This window comes from Theobroma umbraticum, unplaced genomic scaffold, assembly GCF_002168275.2.
Source record: "Theobroma umbraticum cultivar Fairchild unplaced genomic scaffold, ASM216827v3 scaffold_147.0, whole genome shotgun sequence".
Classification (NCBI taxonomy): Eukaryota; Viridiplantae; Streptophyta; class Magnoliopsida; order Malvales; family Malvaceae; genus Theobroma; species Theobroma umbraticum.
In genome coordinates, this window is record NW_018397259.1 from 62,273 (window position 1) to 82,267 (window position 19,995).

Sequence of the window (19,995 nt, forward strand, 5' to 3'; positions counted from 1 at the left end):
TGCTTTATCTTTATGATTTTAGAAAAATGTGCCCTAAAAATGTAAAATATAATGTAACTTTAGTCTTGTCAAGTCATTATCACAAAGAGTAGTTAGTTTGTTGTTGTATGGTCTTTTAATGCCTAAATAAGACAACTCCTTCATTAAGAACGAGTGCACTTAAAGTTTTTCTTTGTAAAATAATGTGTGAAATAGAAACTATGTTCTTTTAAAAGTTTCTCTCTTTAGCTACTCTCTCCTTTTAGCTAATTTTTTAGTATAAATCCCCTACTCAAACCCAATAAGCAATGACATGAGTCATATGCTTTACAGTTGCCATTCCGATGGATCCTTTGCATCAGAAATCTCATGGATTTGTTTTATTGACCATCGTTTAGTGCCACTGTACAAAATTAATGCCGAAGGTTGGTACCTTGTGGGTCCGTTACTATAGCACGATGACATGGTTTGCATGGTCCACTTACCCTAAGCATATCATAAGGTTCACAAAGGTTCGAGGCTTGACTGAGCCCAAGTTAAGCCAAGAGGGCATGACTAGGCTACAACCACATCCGAGGCTATGCTTAATGCCTTCAATATGAGTGCTCCGATCCCGATGCTTAATGCTATGGATTATGGACTCCGCGCGAGTGCTCAGGCTCCCGACGTAGACATGAAAATTAAAATAATTTTCATTGATTTTTAATTTTTTACAAGTTATCTCATTTTACACTTAAACACAATACTGGAAAATGTATCTTGGACAAATTAGCAACACTCTAAAATAAAATAATGGATGATGCTTTTCAGTTCCACAAAATGTGATAGAAAGCGAGAAGGTAAAATTACATGAATATAATTATTTTTTAATTTAATTTGTCGAATGTCCAAGGATTTTTCATTTTTTGTTTTTACTTACCCTGCTTTCATTCATGGTTTGGACTATTATTTTTTCTTTATCAAATTATATATAATCCAATTTAAAATTTATAAAATTTCACATAATCAAACCCAAGCTCCACCTTAAATCCTAATGCAAATATCTTGCAACTTATAAAGGAGCCACTTCAATGAGATTAAGATTGCTCCACTACTCACATCCTTTGTGAAGCAACAGATGTGTCAATTGGATGGAAATAAATCATGATGATCTTTCCTTAAGATTACACATTTTTTATGTTTCTCCACCTAGTATTATTTCTAGTTTATTTGCAGACAAGTTAGGCATATCATTACCTAGGATGATATAACTTCGATTTTTCTCTCTGAATAATATCTATTTCCCTTAATAAAAAGAACCCTTAAAATAATTCCTTCTTATGTTTATATCCTATACATGCCAACAAAAGGCATGCCAATTGATCCAATCCATAAATTCCCATCCTTTTCATGCACTTCACTGATTTTGTTTCCATTTTTATCTTCAATCGTTTCTAAAATCTCACCATCCTCACTTAACCTCATTGCCAATCCACTCCCTCTGTACTTTGACAAAACTAAATAAGCTTTCGTAACGTCAATAGGCAGCCTAACCAAAGCATTTCCTAGTCGAGGAAATGAAAGAATCCAAGCTAAAATCTTGTCTCTTCTTGAATGCATGGCCACCCAAAATCCTCCTCTGGGGCTTCGTTTGATGTTGTCTGGGAATCCTGGGAGTTGTGCAAAAGTTTCCAAAGTTTCAGCCTTTGATGTTTTCAGCCAGTACCTTAGGATTCTGCACTTGGTGGTTTCAGCAAAGACAAGAAAGCTGCCATCGTTGCTTAATGCCACTCCATTGGGGAACGAAAGATTGTTTAAAATAACACGTACTTGCTTGCTTTCCTGTTCATATTTCATCAGCCTTCCCGTTTTATCCCCAGTTAGTATTATGGAGATATAATTCCTGCAAAACAGTACCACTTCAAAACAAGTTAATAGTTATAATTAAAACTAATAAAAAAGAAGTGAGAATTTGAAACATATATAAATTACGTGAAAGAAATGGGAAAAAGTCTTTTTAGATGTCCTCAAGGAAGATTAAGCAATAGTGCAATAGCATGTCCATTAATAAGTAAACACTCTATTATACCACACCAATTAAAACCAAAAAAAAAATTAAAATCGAGATTGGGATGATGTCCGCATTGAATATAATAATCTTATTTCCTTTGTTCTTCTAAAGACGTTGAAAAAAATCTTCTTGGTTCTTTATAGCATGGCTTTGCTTGTTCAAAGACTTAATTAGAACATTGAATATTGTTTAAGAAATGCTTTTAAAATTATATATCATAGATTCTCAACACCCCAATTTGTGTTGTGAAATGAAAAAGGAGTTGATTACTAACCAACCTTAGGTTCTAAACTTGCATGGCTAAATTAAAAATTGGAAGAAACTGTTTTATTTTCAATCACTAGTGGTTTCTTCATAACTTAAGTGGCTTATTTTGAAAAAGTTGTAACAAAGCATCAATAGCATTGAAGGAAAAAAAAATTTTGTTATAAATTTCTTTGGAAACTAGTTCATTTAGAATTTTATTTCGCAAACTTTTTGAGTAATTGAAAGTTCTGTTTACGCATTCCTCTACCATTTCTGGTTGGAAGAGTTTTATATAATTGTGTGAAGTAGCCATTAAGACATGCAAATAACAATTTCAATAATGATAAAGTTCTACAATGACCAATCATAATATTTTCTCCACATTAAATCAAGGTACTTGCATTTCCAAATATAATATAACCTCTAAGTTTGTTAGCTTGCATTGCAAATTTAATTTCTAAGAGTTTTTATCAATTTACTTTTATTCCATTTTAAAGATAGACAGATTCAATTATAGATTCCATAAGTCTGTGTCTCTTAGCTTACATTTTGATATATGTATGTTCTTTTTTCTTGAAAGTGTCATTTATGAATACCTAGACATTCAAAATTTGGACCAAAACATTTGTCATTGTTGATGTTATTTTTGGCATTTTTATTATGTCTTTTGTTTTTTCTTTCACTTCAAATACTCATTAAATTCAAACATGTAATCAATTCATTGATATGACAACCCAAGTTTTAGGTCAATAGCTTAAAAATTCTAGTAATTTCTCATAAGCAAAAGTTTCTATTCTATATTCAGTTTTTAAGGGAATCATTGAACTTGTTCAGTTTATAATTTGTTCAGTTATTTTTAAAATTTTGATTGATTCGATTGATTTTAATATAAAATTCGATTTAGAGCCTATTTGGCTTAGTTTTTTTTTTTAGCTTAAAAGCTATTATGAAGCTTTTATGAAATATAATATCTTTTAAAATTAAGTTAAAATTCTTTGGCAAAATAAATTATATAAACTCTAATTTTGATTAAAATGACCACAAAAGATATTTATGTCATTTCAATTACCTAATAAACCAAAACGGTACAAGTCTATTTCAAACTTATATATCATTTCAGATGTTAAAATACAAATTCATACAGAAATGGAACAACTCTTAAATTTTGTATAGTAGCAATAATATTCAATTTTTTTTGATTTAGCAAATAATCGGAAACGATGTACTTGTCATTAAAATCCTTGATCAAAAAGAGAGAAAACTTTTAAATAGTATATGAATGCAACTTTAAATTTTGGGTTTTCTTTTCTCTTAATCTTTGTAAGAACAAAAAAATCATAAATTTTACTATTCTGTTGCTTGGTCTTCTATCTTTGTTTCTATTTTTTTTCTAATAGTCTTTATTGAGAGAGGTAGAGGAGAAGGAAATCGCAGTTTGCGTTGGAGAAGAGTGATTTGTAGAGAGAATGAGAAGAAAAGATCTTTGTAAAAACATAAAAAAATCCCAAATTTTGCTATTTTGTTGCTAGATCTTCTATTTTTTTTTTTTTTAGTTTTCAAGTAGTCTTTGTAAAGAGAGATAGAGAAGGGAGATATTGCGATTTGCATTGAAAAAAGGGTCATTTGCAGAGGGAAGGAGAGGAAAAAGAGATCAATTAAGAGAGGGGTATTTCCTAAAAAACTAATGTGCTTTTAAATTGATCGATCGTTGCAACAACCTTTTCTAATAGGATAGTAAAAAATTAAACAAAATAACCTTACTTTTTCAAAATATATATCACAAAGTAAAGTTGTAACCTTAATTATATTAATCTAGTGTGACTTTTCTCAAAATATACCAAAATATTGTGACTTTCTACAAATGTAAACTCAATTGTCTCTATAAAAAAAAGACAAACAATTATAGGATCACTTGTATAAATAAATGTTAGCAAATAGCAAAAAAGCTTTTGTGAAGTTACCTCCTTTGATAAAGAGAACTGCTATCAGTGAAATAAATGGATCCATCGGATTGGTTGATGTCCAAACCATTGGTGAATAACAAAGGCGTCCCTCGAGCATGTGTTACAATGCTAGTTGCCAAGCCACCCTCAGGGCCAACTTTTAGTAGCCCCATGTAAGCATCGGCAATGTAAAGCTCATTAGTGACCTCATTGAAACAGATGCCAAGTGGACGCCCACAAATGTGCTCTGTTAGTTGGTGATCATGTTGCCCTTCACACCCTTTTCTGCTCAAAGAAGTCACTCATGTTAAAATTATCTATGACCTCCCTAATTTCTTTATTCGTTTAAATTTTTATTTTTTCCCTTTAGAAAAATTTTATAGTCTAATTTCATAAATAAATTTCACACATAAATTCTCAACGCCTAATGGTGATTTTTTTTGGCTGAATGCGATTGTGAGTATTTTTTTTTTCAATGACAAAAGAATTTCATAAATTGCTTAACATAATGGTGCCATTACAAAGCAAGGAATCCATAATGGTATCATATGCCTTCCCAAGAAATTAATCTACAACTTCAAAAAAGAGGTATCAACCCCTGTAAACTACACATTCGTAAGTAGCAGTATGTTGCACAAACAACATAAATAAATGTCATCTTGAAACCTTGGCCTAAGAACAAATAATACAACAGCATCTCCTAACAACCAATCACAGCTTAGCTTACAATTGAAACCAGAAAGACAACAACTTCAAACAACCAATTGCCGCTAAGCTTACAATAGAAGTGGCCAAAAACATACAACAGGAAATCATAGTTTTCCTAACAAAAACTCAATCCAATCAGAGAGGATCCATGAACCAATAATTGGGAAGGGAGAGATAACATTAGCAATACAATCCAACATATAGGAAAATTGACAAGCATTAAAAGATGGATGAAAAGTACCCTTGCCTACTGACCTCAGCTTTAGTAAGCTCGTCAATTATATGGTTGGCTTCTCTGCTAATATGGGTGAAGGTGACCAGCCTAATGTCTGCTTTAAAGACCTCAATACTATTGTAAATATTCCTCATGCACCAGGGGATAGGGCTAAAGTTCAAAACCCAGCTAATAGGGTTCTTGGAATCACTTTCAACGATGAAAGAATAGGAAGCCCATGGTGACGAAAGGAACAAAGAAAGGCCTTCTTTAATAGCAAGGAACTCAACATAGTTGGAGTCCTTTATGCTTATGGGAAAGGAGAAGACTTCTTTAATGAGACCTTCATAATCTCTAATAGCACCTCTTATTTTAATAGGGCTTAGCTTACCAAGGGCAGAACGGTTGATGTTAAGCTATAGGAACCTAGAGAAGGCCTTTTCCATTCAGTTTTATGCTTTAACTTACACTTCCCTATTTTATAAGTGATTTTGCTTGGTTCCAAAAGGAAATGAGAAGCAAGGATATGGCTTACAAGCCACTTCCCTTTGCACCAATGAGCCAATCTCATGAGAATAATGTTCAGAAGCTAATCAAAGTCAAGATGCTTGCTTAGGAAGAGAATTTCATTTCTATTGCCATATAAACCAGATGGTGAAAAAAAAAAGCATTTTCCAAATGTTTGAAGAATGCCGGTGAGGATTACCATGTTGCCAAGCTGTGGAAAAGGAGGTGGCTTCACTTGGATGGACCCAATTCAGACTCTAAAGACTACAATTGTTCATCTAAAGCTCTCAAGAAATAAAGCAAATGAAAAAAAAAAAAAAGATGATTGGAGGTCTCGGGCTCAACACCACATGGGGCACATTCAACGGCATTAGAGTCAAGAATTCCCCTTTTAAAGAGCTTGTGCTTGATGAAAATTTACCCAAAAGGACTTGCCACATGAAGACCTTGACTTTAGGAAAGGCGAGTCTAGTCCATAACTGTTTCCAAACTACTTGTGATTCCCATGTGTCATGCTGGTGAGTCTTGATGAATAAGGATAGAATGTATCACCATTAAGAGATTTTTTCCAACTAGCTTTGTCGGTGTCAAAAAAGTGCAGTTATATATTGTTGATAGTGCCTATGAAATTATTCTATTGTGGCCGTTCCCAACTAAAAGGATTAAGCCTTACTTTTGATACACCATTTTCGATGATTGGCATCCTATGAACAAAAATCAACAACCACACTTGTTTTATTGGTGGCTAAGACATAGAGTTTTAGGGATCTATAATGAATATAGTGTTTGTTTCCAAGAAGATAGTCCAGACTAGTGGTTATTGTGTTATGGAAAGCGTTAAAAGGATAGAGAGGGCAGACAACGTTCCTCCATAAAAATGATGTTTTATCTAAAAGGGCTGTTAGAAAGAGGATTTAAGGATTCATATCATTTTTAGCAGACACCACATTTCTACATAGGTTTTAAGGCTGGTTTGCAAAGCGCTAGAGCCATTTATTGTGGAGAGATCAATTTTTAAACCCCCAAAATCTTTGGCTTTGGTGACGAAGGACCAATTAACATGGTGCATTTTTTTTTTGTCTTTGCATCTAGACCAGAAAAAACCTGAATTTTCTCTAGCTTATTCTTGGCTTCCACTGGACTATTAAAAATGGAATAGATAGTATAGTGAAAGGCTCTCTATAATTGATCTTATGAGGATAAGTCTTCCACTCATTAAGAGAAAGTGCCTTTCCTAACCAACCAACCTTGAATGGCAGTGTTCCATAACTAGTTGCCACAGAGATAAAGAGCTGGCAACTATACCCAAGGGAAGGCCAAGGTAGCCAGCAGTAAGATTGTCGATCTTAAAACTCAAATAAGTGAATCATGACTAAAGATCATGATGTGGGACGTTGAAGCCAAGAAAGCTACTTTTAGCAAAGTTGATTTTGAGTCTAAAAATGGCTTGAAAACCCTTAAAAATTTTGTTCACATTTTTAAGATGTTTAATATCATATGGGTGTAAAGCCAGTGTGAATACTTAAGCTTTCAAAGATATTTAAGGAGCTCGCCTTGCGGCACCAAAAGCTTAAAGATTTCACAACAATATTACAGAGCATGGGAGAGAGGGGACAACCTTGACTTAAACTCCTTTGCATGTGAAATTGTGATGTGGCGAAACCATTAAAGAGAATTAGAATGGAGGTTATGGATATGCAGTGATAGATCCATTCACACCATCTATTGTAAAACCCATAAGCTTCATTATAAAGATAAGGAAATCCCAATCAATGTAATTGAAAGCCTGTTCGAAGTTAACCTTGAAAAAAATATCACTTTGTCTATTTTTCTTAATAGAGTCGATACGTTCATTAGCGATGAGAAAGCTATCAAGAATCTATCTTTCGGTGACAAAACCAACTGTCTCCTTAATGACAGTGCTTGTGATTGTTTTTAAGTCTATTGGCAAGGACTTTTGCCAATATTTTATAGGTACTGCTCACCAAGTTGATGAATCTGAGTTGGGATAAGGTCGTGGCTCCCTTAGGACTAAAGTGATGAAGGAGGAATTTATATTCCTATTGAAAACACCATTAGTGTAAAAGTGATTAAAAAAAGACATGACGTTACCTTTGATAGTTGGCCAAATTTTTTTTGTAGAAGTTAATGTTGAAGCCATCAGGGCTAGGGGCTTTGTTCCATCATAGTCCTAAACGACATTCATATTTTCTCTTCAGAAATTGGGATTTCCAAGGTAGCTTTCTAAAAGTCACTAATATTCGAAAACGAGCAATAAAAGCCTTGAGTTTTAAGATAGGGCCTTTAGTTTAAGGCACCTTAAAGTGATTGACCCTTTCAACTTGGATGTCTTTTGGTTTTTCAAGATTCAAACCATTAGCTACGATTTGGCGAGTACGATTTTTTTTCATCCTCAATTGGAAGCGATCAAGTGGAAAAATTTAGAATTTTGGTCATCATGTTGAGCCAGTTTAAGTTTGAAGTTTTTAAACCATGCTCTTTCTTCTCTTCTGTAAATATCCCATAGCTTGGAGCGTGAGTTGGCAAAGGAGGTTTTTTCCTATGTGAAAAATGGCCTTGTTTCAACTTCCTTCTTAATTTTGTTGATTTCATGTTCAACAAAAGAGATTTGGCTTGTGTCTTGGCTATGCTGGTCGAACTTTCACTGTTTTACTACAAATTTGAGGGCTTTCAGCTGACCAAAAAAACATGTTCTTATGTTGTTGCTATTAGAGATATCAAGCTAGGCCGCTTTAACAAGGGATGAGAACTTTTTTTCTTCTAGCCAATGAAAGAAGAGTCTAAATAATGTTGGTCCCCATGAAGTTTTATTAATTTCAAGTCTAACTAGACTGTGGTCGAAGAATAACCTTGGATTGCATTTTTGGATAATTGATGAACATAATAGAAGAAGCTTGCTACTTATAAGGAATTTATCCAAATAACACTTGATTGGAGAGTCTCTATAATCAGACAATGTATACAAACCACCCATCATTGGAAGGTCCGAGAGGTGCACATCGTTGATGAAGGATGCAAAATATTGCATTCCTTGTATTCCCTAATTACCTTTCAATTTTTCATCAAGAGATTTGATGATGTTAAAATCGCCTCCCATAGACCAAGGAATTTGTTAGGTGTTTCTCAAATTAATCAACTCAGACCATAGAGTTTCATTCTCAATAACACAGTTAGGCACATAAATACTAACAAAGGTACATTGAATATTAAAGGGTATAATTAAGTCAATAAAGAGGATGTACTTTTGAGACACCACAGAATGCTCCAATTTGAAGAAATTGCTAGACCATTCGCAAATTAAATCGCCAGCAAAGCCTATAGAGGGAACCCAATGGCTACTAAAGTACCCAATTTTCCAAAATGATTTAAGAAGTCTACTGTTCACATTTTGTTGTCTCCATGCATATTGGGAATAACTTGGGTTGTGGGCAGGCTGCTTTCTTGACTTTTGACTCATTAGATAGAAGGTTCACTGCTCGGTACAGTCTGACTTGGGCTATCCCATCTTCCAAATTGAGTGGGATTCTTGCCTTGATCAGATGAGGAATAAATAATGCCGATCGTGGGTTTAGGTGTGAGGCGGTGGATGGTTTCAAGCGAAGGAAGGGTGGGGGTTGTAGTGGTCCTGGCAATAGTACGGTAGTGTGGTATCATTTATTAGCTTTATTGTTACTATCAAGTGATAGTTTCTTCCATTGATCTTATTAATGGCAATGGGTGGGATAATATGTCTTTTTTTAATGAGAATAGGAGTCTTGAACCACTCAGTCTCTTTCTCTTCATCGTATTATCATTCACTGAGATGAAGGAATCATACATACATATATGCATATATTTATTCGACTTTTTCGAAAGTAATGTTCGACCACAAGTTTAAGGGGAGGTTTTCGACCCTTAGCCGTATGAAGTGTTCTTCAGTAGCAATGTGTTCTTCCTATGGAAAAATTTTTGTGAACCATAACTCAAATCATACTTTGTAGTTCCTTATATAGGCTTTTAAATCTTATAGAGGGCAGAAAGTGACTAGAACAATATTACCCACCATGGGTCTAATTGCTTATTAAGACCTTTTGGAGAAAAATATCTATTACAAGGTTCAGTGGTTAACGTAGTTGATGAAGATACCAACAACACTTCTTTTGAGCCAACCTGAGTTTTCAACAGTTGCCTCGATGACATGGTAAGATTGTGGTTGTATGTTGTTTGTGGTTTGAACTAAAGGAAGGTTGGGTTTGCCTTTGAGAACTTCTTTGTAAGTTCTTTCGTCCCTAAGGGACCTTGGTAGGGCTTTGATTAGGGACCTGGCCTTTGGGTAAATGGTGCTACGTATTGGGTTAAGTGGCTTGCTAGTGAGATCTGTTTTCCTTCGATCCCGCCGAATGCAGCTTTTTTCACTGATATGGGGAAGCCATAAAGGATTGTGCCATTCCTTTATTGGATGGCGTTAGGCATTACCCATGTCTCTTTATAGTGAACATAGACGAAGGTTTTTAGTGAGTCATTGTATAACTTGTTGGAGATGAAAACATCTCTCCTTGGTCGAAGCAGTTGAAGGCTTCCTTGAGTGTGGTTTTGGAGACCCTTGGGATTAAGTTTCCAATGTAGAAGGACAGTAAGGTGGGAAGCCAATCGTTTTCATGGGAGTTGTATTAGGTATTTGGGAATTGGTTAAAAGGTTTTGGAGGCTATTGGAGCAGTGGTTAATGGTCCCAATGAATGAGGTAAGGGTGGGGTAAGGTAGTGCTACTGTGGGGATAGGTGTTTGGCTAGCAGTAATGGGGGTAGGTCTTAGACGAAGGGTCATGGGTGTTTTTTTGCTGAGTGTGAAAGGCTTAACATTTTGGGCAAAAAATAAATTCTATAAAATTGTTAGTTTTAACTAATAACAAAATCAATCCTAAGCCCAAAAAAAAAATTATAATATTATTATTTGTATTACTTTATAAGTTACTTACATGAAATTTATGATGAGTGAAGGTTCTCCTCCATAAAAAAGTTTAAAATAAGAAAAAAGAAGATAATGTCTACTATCTTGAGCTAATTACACTCATCATATTTATAATTTTAAATGTTAAATTTTATCCTTAAACTTCTAATTCCTACATAAAAAAAGTGTTAAACTTTATATATAATTAATTTATAAATCAAGAGTTACTGTAATATACAACTCTCCAAATGAGTAAGATTCTTTTTATTTATTTTGTAGATTCGAAAGGAGAGACACTAATTTCTATATAACGAATCCCTAGTCTCACTCATCATAGGATTTAGGTTTTTCTACGCAAGCTTACACTATTAAGTCCACATATAACATTGAAGTCTAGCTAACAATCTCCCACTTAACTTAGCCTAATTTAGATAAAAGGTAAAAAATATATTAAAAAAATATAAGTTCACACTTTAATTACTCGAGAAAATCTAAAAATTTCCCACTTGAACTATAATATTTAAATTTAAATTTTGAAAATAAATTTTCTTAAAACTAAATTCAATGCTAAAACAATTGAAAATTTTACAGGTTAGATTTTAAAAAATTGGTTTGAGTCTACTCCAAACACCATTTGTACAATAAAATTTGTGATATAGAAAAATAATAGTAACTACATCTACAAAGATATAACGCTAATTATAATCACATATATCACCCAATCCTATCAACATGAACTCGACATGGTACTGTAGTAATGAACAAAAACACTTTGTTGATGATCTATTTCCTATTCATTTGTTGTATTCATTTGCTAGTCATGTTATAATTTATTTAGATAACTCAAGCTTGTAAGAAAAATACTTTATTCAAGAAACCTGAATGTCTACCTTACATATCTCTAGATATATTTTATATGTCAAAGACATACCCTTAAGGCTATGAATTTATGCCCTTTCCTATGCTTAAGACTAACACATGTCCTTAAGTCTTCACATATTCAAAAATGCATACACACACGAACAACACTTTATGATTAAATATCACTAAATAACCATTATTAAAAATAAATCCAGTTGAATCAGCAAGGATACATTCCAAACAAAATTAAGCACAAAGCATAAAACAATGTCAAATCCTCTCATTAACCAAGTACATCAAGAGACTCCACAATAACCGTGTCATGAACCTGTTTCTTAAACGTGACAAGGGTAGTCCCTTGGTCAAGGATCAACTATCATGTCATCACTTATAATATGCTTTATTGAAATTTCACCCTTTTCCACAAATTTTTTAACTTTCAAAATATTTTATCCCCATATGTTTAGCCCATATGATACTTTATTCTTGTTAGTGAATAAAACTACTACAACGTTACCACAATACAACTATGTAGGCCTACCAATTTAGTTAACTGCTGACAACTCTTTAATGAGATTTGTTAAGTAGATAACTTGTGTAGTTGTTCTAAGTGTGCTATAAATTCTACTTACATAATAGATGAGATCAGAAGTGTTTGTTTTATACTTTTCAAGATATGACACAACTTCCCAACATAAAAAAAAATGTACGGTAATGTGAACTTCTTATTATCTAAATAGCGACCAAAATAAGAATTTGTACATATTAAGTCTTGAACCTTTTGATAAACTAGCATATAATTCTTAGTCCTCTTCAAATATCTAATCATTTTCTTTATAGTTTACTAATGATCTCCATCAGGATTAGACAAATATCTTTCCTAAAGACTAACTACGGAAGCAATGTTATGTCTCCTACACACTTCAACATGCATCGGGCTTCTTACTGCACTACTGTATGGCACTACTTTCATAAATTCCATCTCAACATCATTTAGGACATGGTGCCAAGTTCAATTTATCACCTTTAACACCTGAATGGAAAATTTATCGAACACATGATATCGATGTATGTATGCAGATTGAGAGAGCTTCAACAAATGACAAGATCTATTTATATGGATTTCTACCCCAAGGACATAGGATGCTTCCCTTAGAAAAAAAAAACTTCCTAGAAAATAAATTCTCAATCTTTTGTAGTATGCCTAAGCCATTACTAGCAAGTTAGATATTATTAACATACAAAATAAGATAGATATATTTGTTTTCACTGATCTTGAGATATATGCATTAGTCTACCTTGTCCTCAACAAAACCAAAAAAAGTGATCACTACACACAAGATGAACTTTACAGTTTTGGCTCCTCGTTGGGACCATAATATTTTCCCTTGATATGGGATTCATGGCTCCCTACTAAGACAATGACATTGTGCACGATGTGGGATTAATGGCTCTTCATTCGGACCGTGACATCCTCACCCCCTCCAACAAGAACCCACTGTCCTTAATGGCACATCACTAGTACCCCTAGAACCTACTTTGATACCAATTGTTACGGTCCCAATGGAGAGCTGTGAATCCCATATCAAAATGGTTGTACGCTCCCAAGGGGAGCCATGAGGATATCACACGCCCAGTAGGAGCCATGAATCCCACATCAAGGGAGGATGTCATGGTTCCAACGGAGAGCCATGAATCTCATATCGATTGTGTTTTAGATTAAAACTGGACATTTAAGGTTCACACCATCTTCAACCTGTGAGATGCTTTTTGTGGTACAAAACCACGAAGCTAGTGGGCCAAAGTGGATAATATTTTACAGGCTGGTATGAATCGTGACAAATCTACTTTATTTGATCATATTATGAGTTATAATATTATTATTGCTTGATTTAGATGCAAAGTAAAAGTAAATTAAATAATGTAAACTCAAACTTTTTTTTAAAAAAAAAGTCAAAGATGGTGTATATTAACTTTCATGGAAGGTACAAAATGCTGTTATAAGTCTCCAGCTTTAGGCCTAGGTAGAAGACTTGTTACAGCAAGGCAACCTTATCAACAGCTCACACTATAGTTTTAATAATGTAAACTCAGACTTTGATTATTTTAAAAAATCTAACAAAAAGAACTCTATTTATCAATTTAAAGGCTAATTTTTTTGTGAACTTTCCCTTTAAAAGTTACACTATAGCGAATTATATATGTCTATCGGCCGGTGAATCAACAACTTTTTAATTGTTAAATCGAGGGAAGAATTCTTTTGAATACAAATTGAAAGTTTAAGAAATTTCTTTTAATATTTCAAATATTCAGGATGAATATGATATTCGAGTGATGCAAATTAACCAAGAAACACTACACACATACGAGTGAAGAAGGTGTGTTTTTGGACAAATTAAGATAAATGGAATGACTGCCTACAAGCCACACATGCTGGGCGTATTAGACATCTCTAAGCAAAGTCTTGTGACTGAAGAAAGATGTGCGTTCCCAATCAATTTGGCTGCAAGCAAACTTACAAGATTTATTTTATAATTTTCATTGTTGGATAAGGGCCAAGCCAAGGAAACACAGATGCCACACGTAATATGAGTACAATACAATACAACTAACACGACACGGTAATGTTTGAGAATTAATATTTGATGCACTAATAGTATATAATTTTTAAATATAGTTAGGTAATCAAATCCTAACACTTTTTTTGAAAGAAATAAAATGTTGATAAGGTCTCAAAACGGCATTAAGTTTTAATATCGACCTTTTATTCATTTCAAAATAATACTTCATTGATGAAGTGTCAAAATTTAATAACTTAATAATATATAAAAGCTATATACTGTCAATATATCAAATATTTTCTTATGTTTAAAATAAGATACCACATGATATGATATAATAATATATAAATACCTACGCTTTAACGCTCAATTGACAAATAAACAAAACAACTTAGTTAATTTGGGTTGCCCATCACACAATATACGTTGCAGATACGTACCTCAATAGGGAAGTGATTGCGAAACTGATCCACCGCTGTTCATTTTCTTGCCACCTGATGATCCGACCATCTGATACTCCCGCATAGGGACCCTCACCAAGGAGGTCAAATGCCATACTTTCAGGTCCCACCGCACCCATAATTGGGACAACTTCCAGTTGCCGATGTTTGCCGCTGGAAGGTTTTTGTATGACGGATTTCTCGAAGAACAGCGTGATATGATTGACGGCTATGAGTGCATACAAGAGAACTGTTACTGCTAATGTGAAGAAGAGTTTGGAAGTCATGCTTATGGAGAATAAAAGAGTTTCTGTTGAAATAAGTTTGAAGGGAAATGGAAGAATTGCTACGAGGTGCTGTGAGCAAAGGCAACGCAAAGGAAATGAATGTGTGCGTTACATTTTATGGTAGAATTCTAGAAGATTGATTGATGGTTGCCCAGATGCTTTCATGCCCTCGTGGCATGTTTTGTTCAGATGTGGAAATGGTCCTTATTAGATAATGACCTTTTCCCTTTGGCCAAATAACGCAAAACAAAAGAAAATCTTGTTTCATAGTTCGGTACTTGTTTTCTTTCAAGACTTCATTTTATCAGGGTTTAAAAGAACCAAGCCCATGTAATACCTTTGTGAGCAAGACTTAAGTTTGCTTTCTTAATTAGATTAAATTTTTAGGATTCTTTGTTAAAATTGATCGATTAAAAACTAAACTTTGAAATTCCAAATCCATACAATAAAAGAAATCGTTACATAGACAAGTCACAAATTTTGAGATAATTGGAATGTGTTTTGATAATTTATTTTAATAGTATTTTTATTGAGACTTTTTGACAAAATTTTCACCTTTCAATAAATGTCAACCGCTTTTTGGCAAATTCTGTTGTAAGGTCATTATTTTTTACCTTACTGTAAGATCAATTAATAAAGACCATCCAATTTATGAGATTAAATTACAGCCATTAATTCAAAACCCATAACAAAATTGGTAAACAAATTCAACCAGTAAACAAAAAATCCTCCCTTTGAATGACTCTCTTTTTAGGCCTTATTAAGAAAAACCGTTTATTTGCACTGTTTTTATTCAAAGGTTGAAATTTCATATTATAAATAGGTTTGTCACTACAATAAATCATAAAGTCAAAATTAAAAAGTACAATAACAAAAATAAAAACACGTATAATTTAAAGATATCATTAAAAAACCTAAACAAAAAGTTTTTAAAAGTTATAATTAAAAATCCTTAACGTAAAGCAATAAGAATTGACATAAAAACTCGTAAAGGTAGAATAACTAAATTTAAAATCTTAGCATAAATATGTGAGAGTTAACATAACAAGTCAATTAAAAAAATTTAATTTTAATAAAAATAAATATTTAAATTTGTATTCTCAGGCTAAAAGTGTTTAACGATATAAAAATTTTAATTTTTAAACAAAAAATAATAAGGATAAAAATAATTATGCTTCAAAATTGACATAGCAAATTATTGACGTAAAACTGTAAGAATTAACGTAAAAACTTATAAAAATGAAATAATTAAATTTTAAATCTTAACGTAAATGTATGAGAGTTAACGTAAAAAGTAATTTAAATAAAAAAATCAAATTTTAGTAAAAAACAAACATTTAAATTTATATTCTTGGACTTAAAGTATTTAATGATATACAAATACTAATTTTTAAAGAAAGAAAAATAAGAATAAAAATAATTATAGTTCAAAATTGACATAAGAAAGCTTTGCCATAAAAACTTATAAAGGAGGAATAAACCAATTTTAAATCTTAACATAAATGTCTGAGGGTTAACGTTACAAGTTAATTAAATAAAAAAATCTAATTTTAATGAAAAAAATTTAAGTTTATATTTTCTGGTTAAAAGTATTTAACGATATACAAATTTTAACTTTTAAATAAAGAATAATAAGGATAAAAATAATTATAGTTCAAAATTGATATAGAAAAGTTTAGATATAAAACTATAAGAAATGACGTAAAAACTTAGAAAGGTGAAAAAATTAAATTCTAAATCTTAACATAACATAACATAACAAATCAATTAAGGGAAAAAAAGTAATTTCAATGAAAAATAAATATTTAAATTTATATTCTCGGGCTAAAAATGTATAACGATACAAAAATTTTAATTTTTAAATAAAGAATAATAAGGACAAAAATAATTATAGTTCAAAATTGACATAGAAAAGTCTTGACGTAAAACTATAAGAATTGACGTAAAAACTTATAAAGGTAGAATAAACGAATATTAAATATTAACGTAAATATGTGAGAATTAACATTACAAGTCAATTAAATAAACGAAATCTAATTTTAATGAAAAAAAATATTCAAATTTATATTCTCGGGTTAAAGTGTTTAACGATATATAAATTTTAATTTTTAAATAAAGAATAATAAGGATAAAAATAATTATAATTCAAAATTGACGTAGAAAAATCTTGACATAAAATTGTAAGAATAAACGTAAAAATTTAAAAAAGAAAAATAACTAAATTTTAAATTTTAACGTAAATGTGTGTTCAAATTTGTGGTTTTAAACTTATGAATTTGTGTCTCTAATTTTCAGCGTATCATTTCTATATAAATGTTAAGTTTTGGTTTTCCAACACCAAGCCCACTTCACCAATCTAAAGCAACCTCAAATTTAAGTAGTTAGTTTAAAGGGTTTGTGAATTAGACCAAAATTTTAAGTTAAATGTTAGGTTAGAATGTAATTTAGCTAGTGTATATTTATTGGAATTATTATTTTCAAATTTTGAAGATATATTTGAGGTTACTATTAGTTATTGGTAATTATAGGTTCTATTAATTTTGTAAGGTGGCATAAAAAAAGTCAGTGAACTTGCATCCAAATGTTTTGATGAAATACATATAATGTTTAAAAAATATGCATGAGAACAAGCTCTTAATGTTTGATATGCTTATGTTGTGAAATGAATAGTGTGAATGATTTACGTGAAGAACTTCAATATGATGTATAGTTAAGAGAATTATGGTATGCAATATGATGAAAACCTTGAATAGGTGTAATTAGTGGCATGGTTGTTGAAGTTACCTTCCTTGTGATTTGGATTATGAACACAATGCAAATGGTTGAAAATGATTTATATGAAAGTGCTAATATGAAAAGACTTTTGTTTAAACCTTGTTATGTATATAATGGCTAACGAGATGTGGCAAAATGACTTAATTAAATTATCAGTGGTGATAGCCATGTGTAGTGTGAGAGAGCACATGACATGATAGCCATGTGTGGTGTGGGAGAGCACATGAATTTGGTTAAGGTGAATGGCTAAATGCATTGGACCATAATTGTGGTGGAGTTTAGTTACTCAAGTAACATCCTAGATAAAGAAGGGGAAAAAACCACTCTCGGAAATAAGCTTAGTATTCCTTAAGCATGTTTCACCACATATTATGTTTATGATTTTATGAAATGAATTCTTAGAACAACCTTATATTTGTAAAGTTGAATGAGCTTTAAAATATCTTTATGAGATGTACATTGTGAAACAAAGATATTTGAAAAGTGTCTTGTAATTGGATTTCGTTGTTTAAAGTTGGAATTATTTGAAAATGTTCAACTGCTTTGGAATCTGCAAGATTTGGAGGAAGTTTCAATACTTTTGAATGAGGTATGATACTTGTTCATCAACTTTGTTTTTAAAAAATGGTTCTGGAACAAAAATATCGATACTTCCAAAAAAAGTATAAATACTTTCAAAACAGAATAGGGGAATTTTATAATGTAAGTATTGATACTTATAGTATAAGTATTGATGCCTATAGTCTATTTTCAAAAAAATAAGTGAATTTCTAACTTGTTTTTTATTTCAGTTTTGTTTAGCTGCTCTTCAAAGTATAGAATCATTTTTTGTGCATATTTTTATAAACAATTATTTATGAAGAATAAATAGCAAAATAATTTTTTCATATTTTTTAACATATTTTTTATCCAAAACCAGCCACCTCTTATTTAATACTTTTTGTTGTAGTGTTGGATGTGGACGAGACAAACATGGCTGAAGATCTAAAATCACTCTTGTGAGATCACTTTTTGTTGTTTGATAAATACCATCTTGCTTTTATGATTTTGTTCAAAAAATTAACACTACATATTTGGAAATGGCTTGTACAAGCCAAAGTCCGCCTTATTTTTTAGACAACATAATGTTAAATTGTTCATTACTAAGTGTAAAACAACTTTTTATAAAGTTGTGATGAATTAGCTTTGTACATACGTAAAATATTATCTGGCAGGATGATATGCAATGACAGCATTCATAATATTATCACAGTAAAGTCTAGTCTAACATGCTTCCTAATTGCTTCATAATCAAATGGCTTTATTTGCATAAGACCACTTGGTTCTTTTTATTTCTTCACTTTAACCATTTTTCTATTTTGATTAATTGACTCAAACCACTATTGAAAGCTAATAGATAATAGAAATGTGCTTTGACAATATTAACAATTACTGTTATTTCTCATAAAATGTTGTTAACATTACTAATAACATTTATCCATACATTGTTGTTAATAATTACTTTGTTACTCAATTCATGGATGAAATATACTATCAATTATTTAACTACTCAGAATAATCTTCAAATGATATGTTAATTAATAGCTCTTACAACAAAGAGTGCGTCAATAACTAGTTTAGTTATTATGCTTTGATAGTAAGCTCACAACAACAACATAATCTCAACATAAAACAAACACCCTACAACAGCAAAATATTCTTAATTATTTTTGAATGGCTAACAACAATAGCATAATCTCAACACTTTCCAAACACCTCACGATAACAATTGATAACAGCATAACCAGAACACGGCCAAAATCCAAAAGGAATACCAATTGTCGACAAAAAGATTAGTTACAAGATGTGATATTTAGGGCTTTCTTCTTAATTAGTCTATTAGATGAAGCTACTTGTAACACAACAACCAAAACGAGGTGAATTAGTTTTGAACTAAAAATTTCACCTTTCCCTCAGATTTAGTTAAAACTTGAAGCTTTAAACACTAAACCAAATCAACAACACATATAAATGCAAGTAAATAAAATCAAAGCAAGTAATGATGGAAAGAAAAGAGAGAAAAGCACTCATCTACAATTTTTATAAAGGTTATACCTTATTATGCCTACGTCTTCTCCCTTGATATCAAAAGGAGTTTGAATCCATTAAAGATGTTGCTTTTCTCAACTAGCTTCAGGCATAACCTTTACAACAAAGCACCTTTTTAAGATCAAGCATAATTTATCACAAATCACTACCTTTTCAAGGTTAAAGCACAACCTCTATATCATTTTCAATATAGGTATAATCAAGCTTACTTTTTCAAGACTCAAGTATAACCTATGCACCTTTTCAAAAAGGTATAACCTATCAACAATGAATTACAAGAATTATACCTCTAAATAGGTTGATCAACAAAACTAAAGTATAAGAGAGTGAAGAAAAAATCAAAGAAATTAAGCTCAAAGCAAGTGCTCTGTTTTTTTAGAGGAACTGT

General features: G+C 31.8%; 1 protein-coding gene across 1 annotated transcript; it reads right to left on the bottom strand.

Moving 5' to 3' along the window:
* Positions 1-1,059: 1,059 nt before the first annotated feature.
* Positions 1,060-14,819, bottom strand: SSL2 (strictosidine synthase-like 2). The gene is made up of 3 exons (XM_021426519.1): positions 14,458-14,819; positions 4,237-4,503; positions 1,060-1,861 (listed from the first exon to the last, which is right to left on the bottom strand). The coding sequence occupies exons 1-3, from the start codon at positions 14,742-14,744 to the stop codon at positions 1,303-1,305; spliced, it is 1,113 nt and encodes a 370-aa protein (XP_021282194.1). The 5' UTR covers positions 14,745-14,819; the 3' UTR covers positions 1,060-1,302.
* Between the last annotated feature and the right edge of the window lie 5,176 nt (positions 14,820-19,995).

Coding starts and splice junctions, on each gene's coding strand:
- SSL2 (XM_021426519.1), bottom strand. CDS start 14,744: ATGACTTCCAAACTCTTCTTCACATTAGCAGTAACAGTTCTCTTGTAT. Junction 4,504..14,457: donor GCAATCACTTCCCTATTGAG/GTACGTATCTGC, acceptor TTCTTTGAGCAG/AAAAGGGTGTGAAGGGCAAC. Junction 1,862..4,236: donor AGTTCTCTTTATCAAAGGAG/GTAACTTCACAA, acceptor ACTGTTTTGCAG/GAATTATATCTCCATAATAC.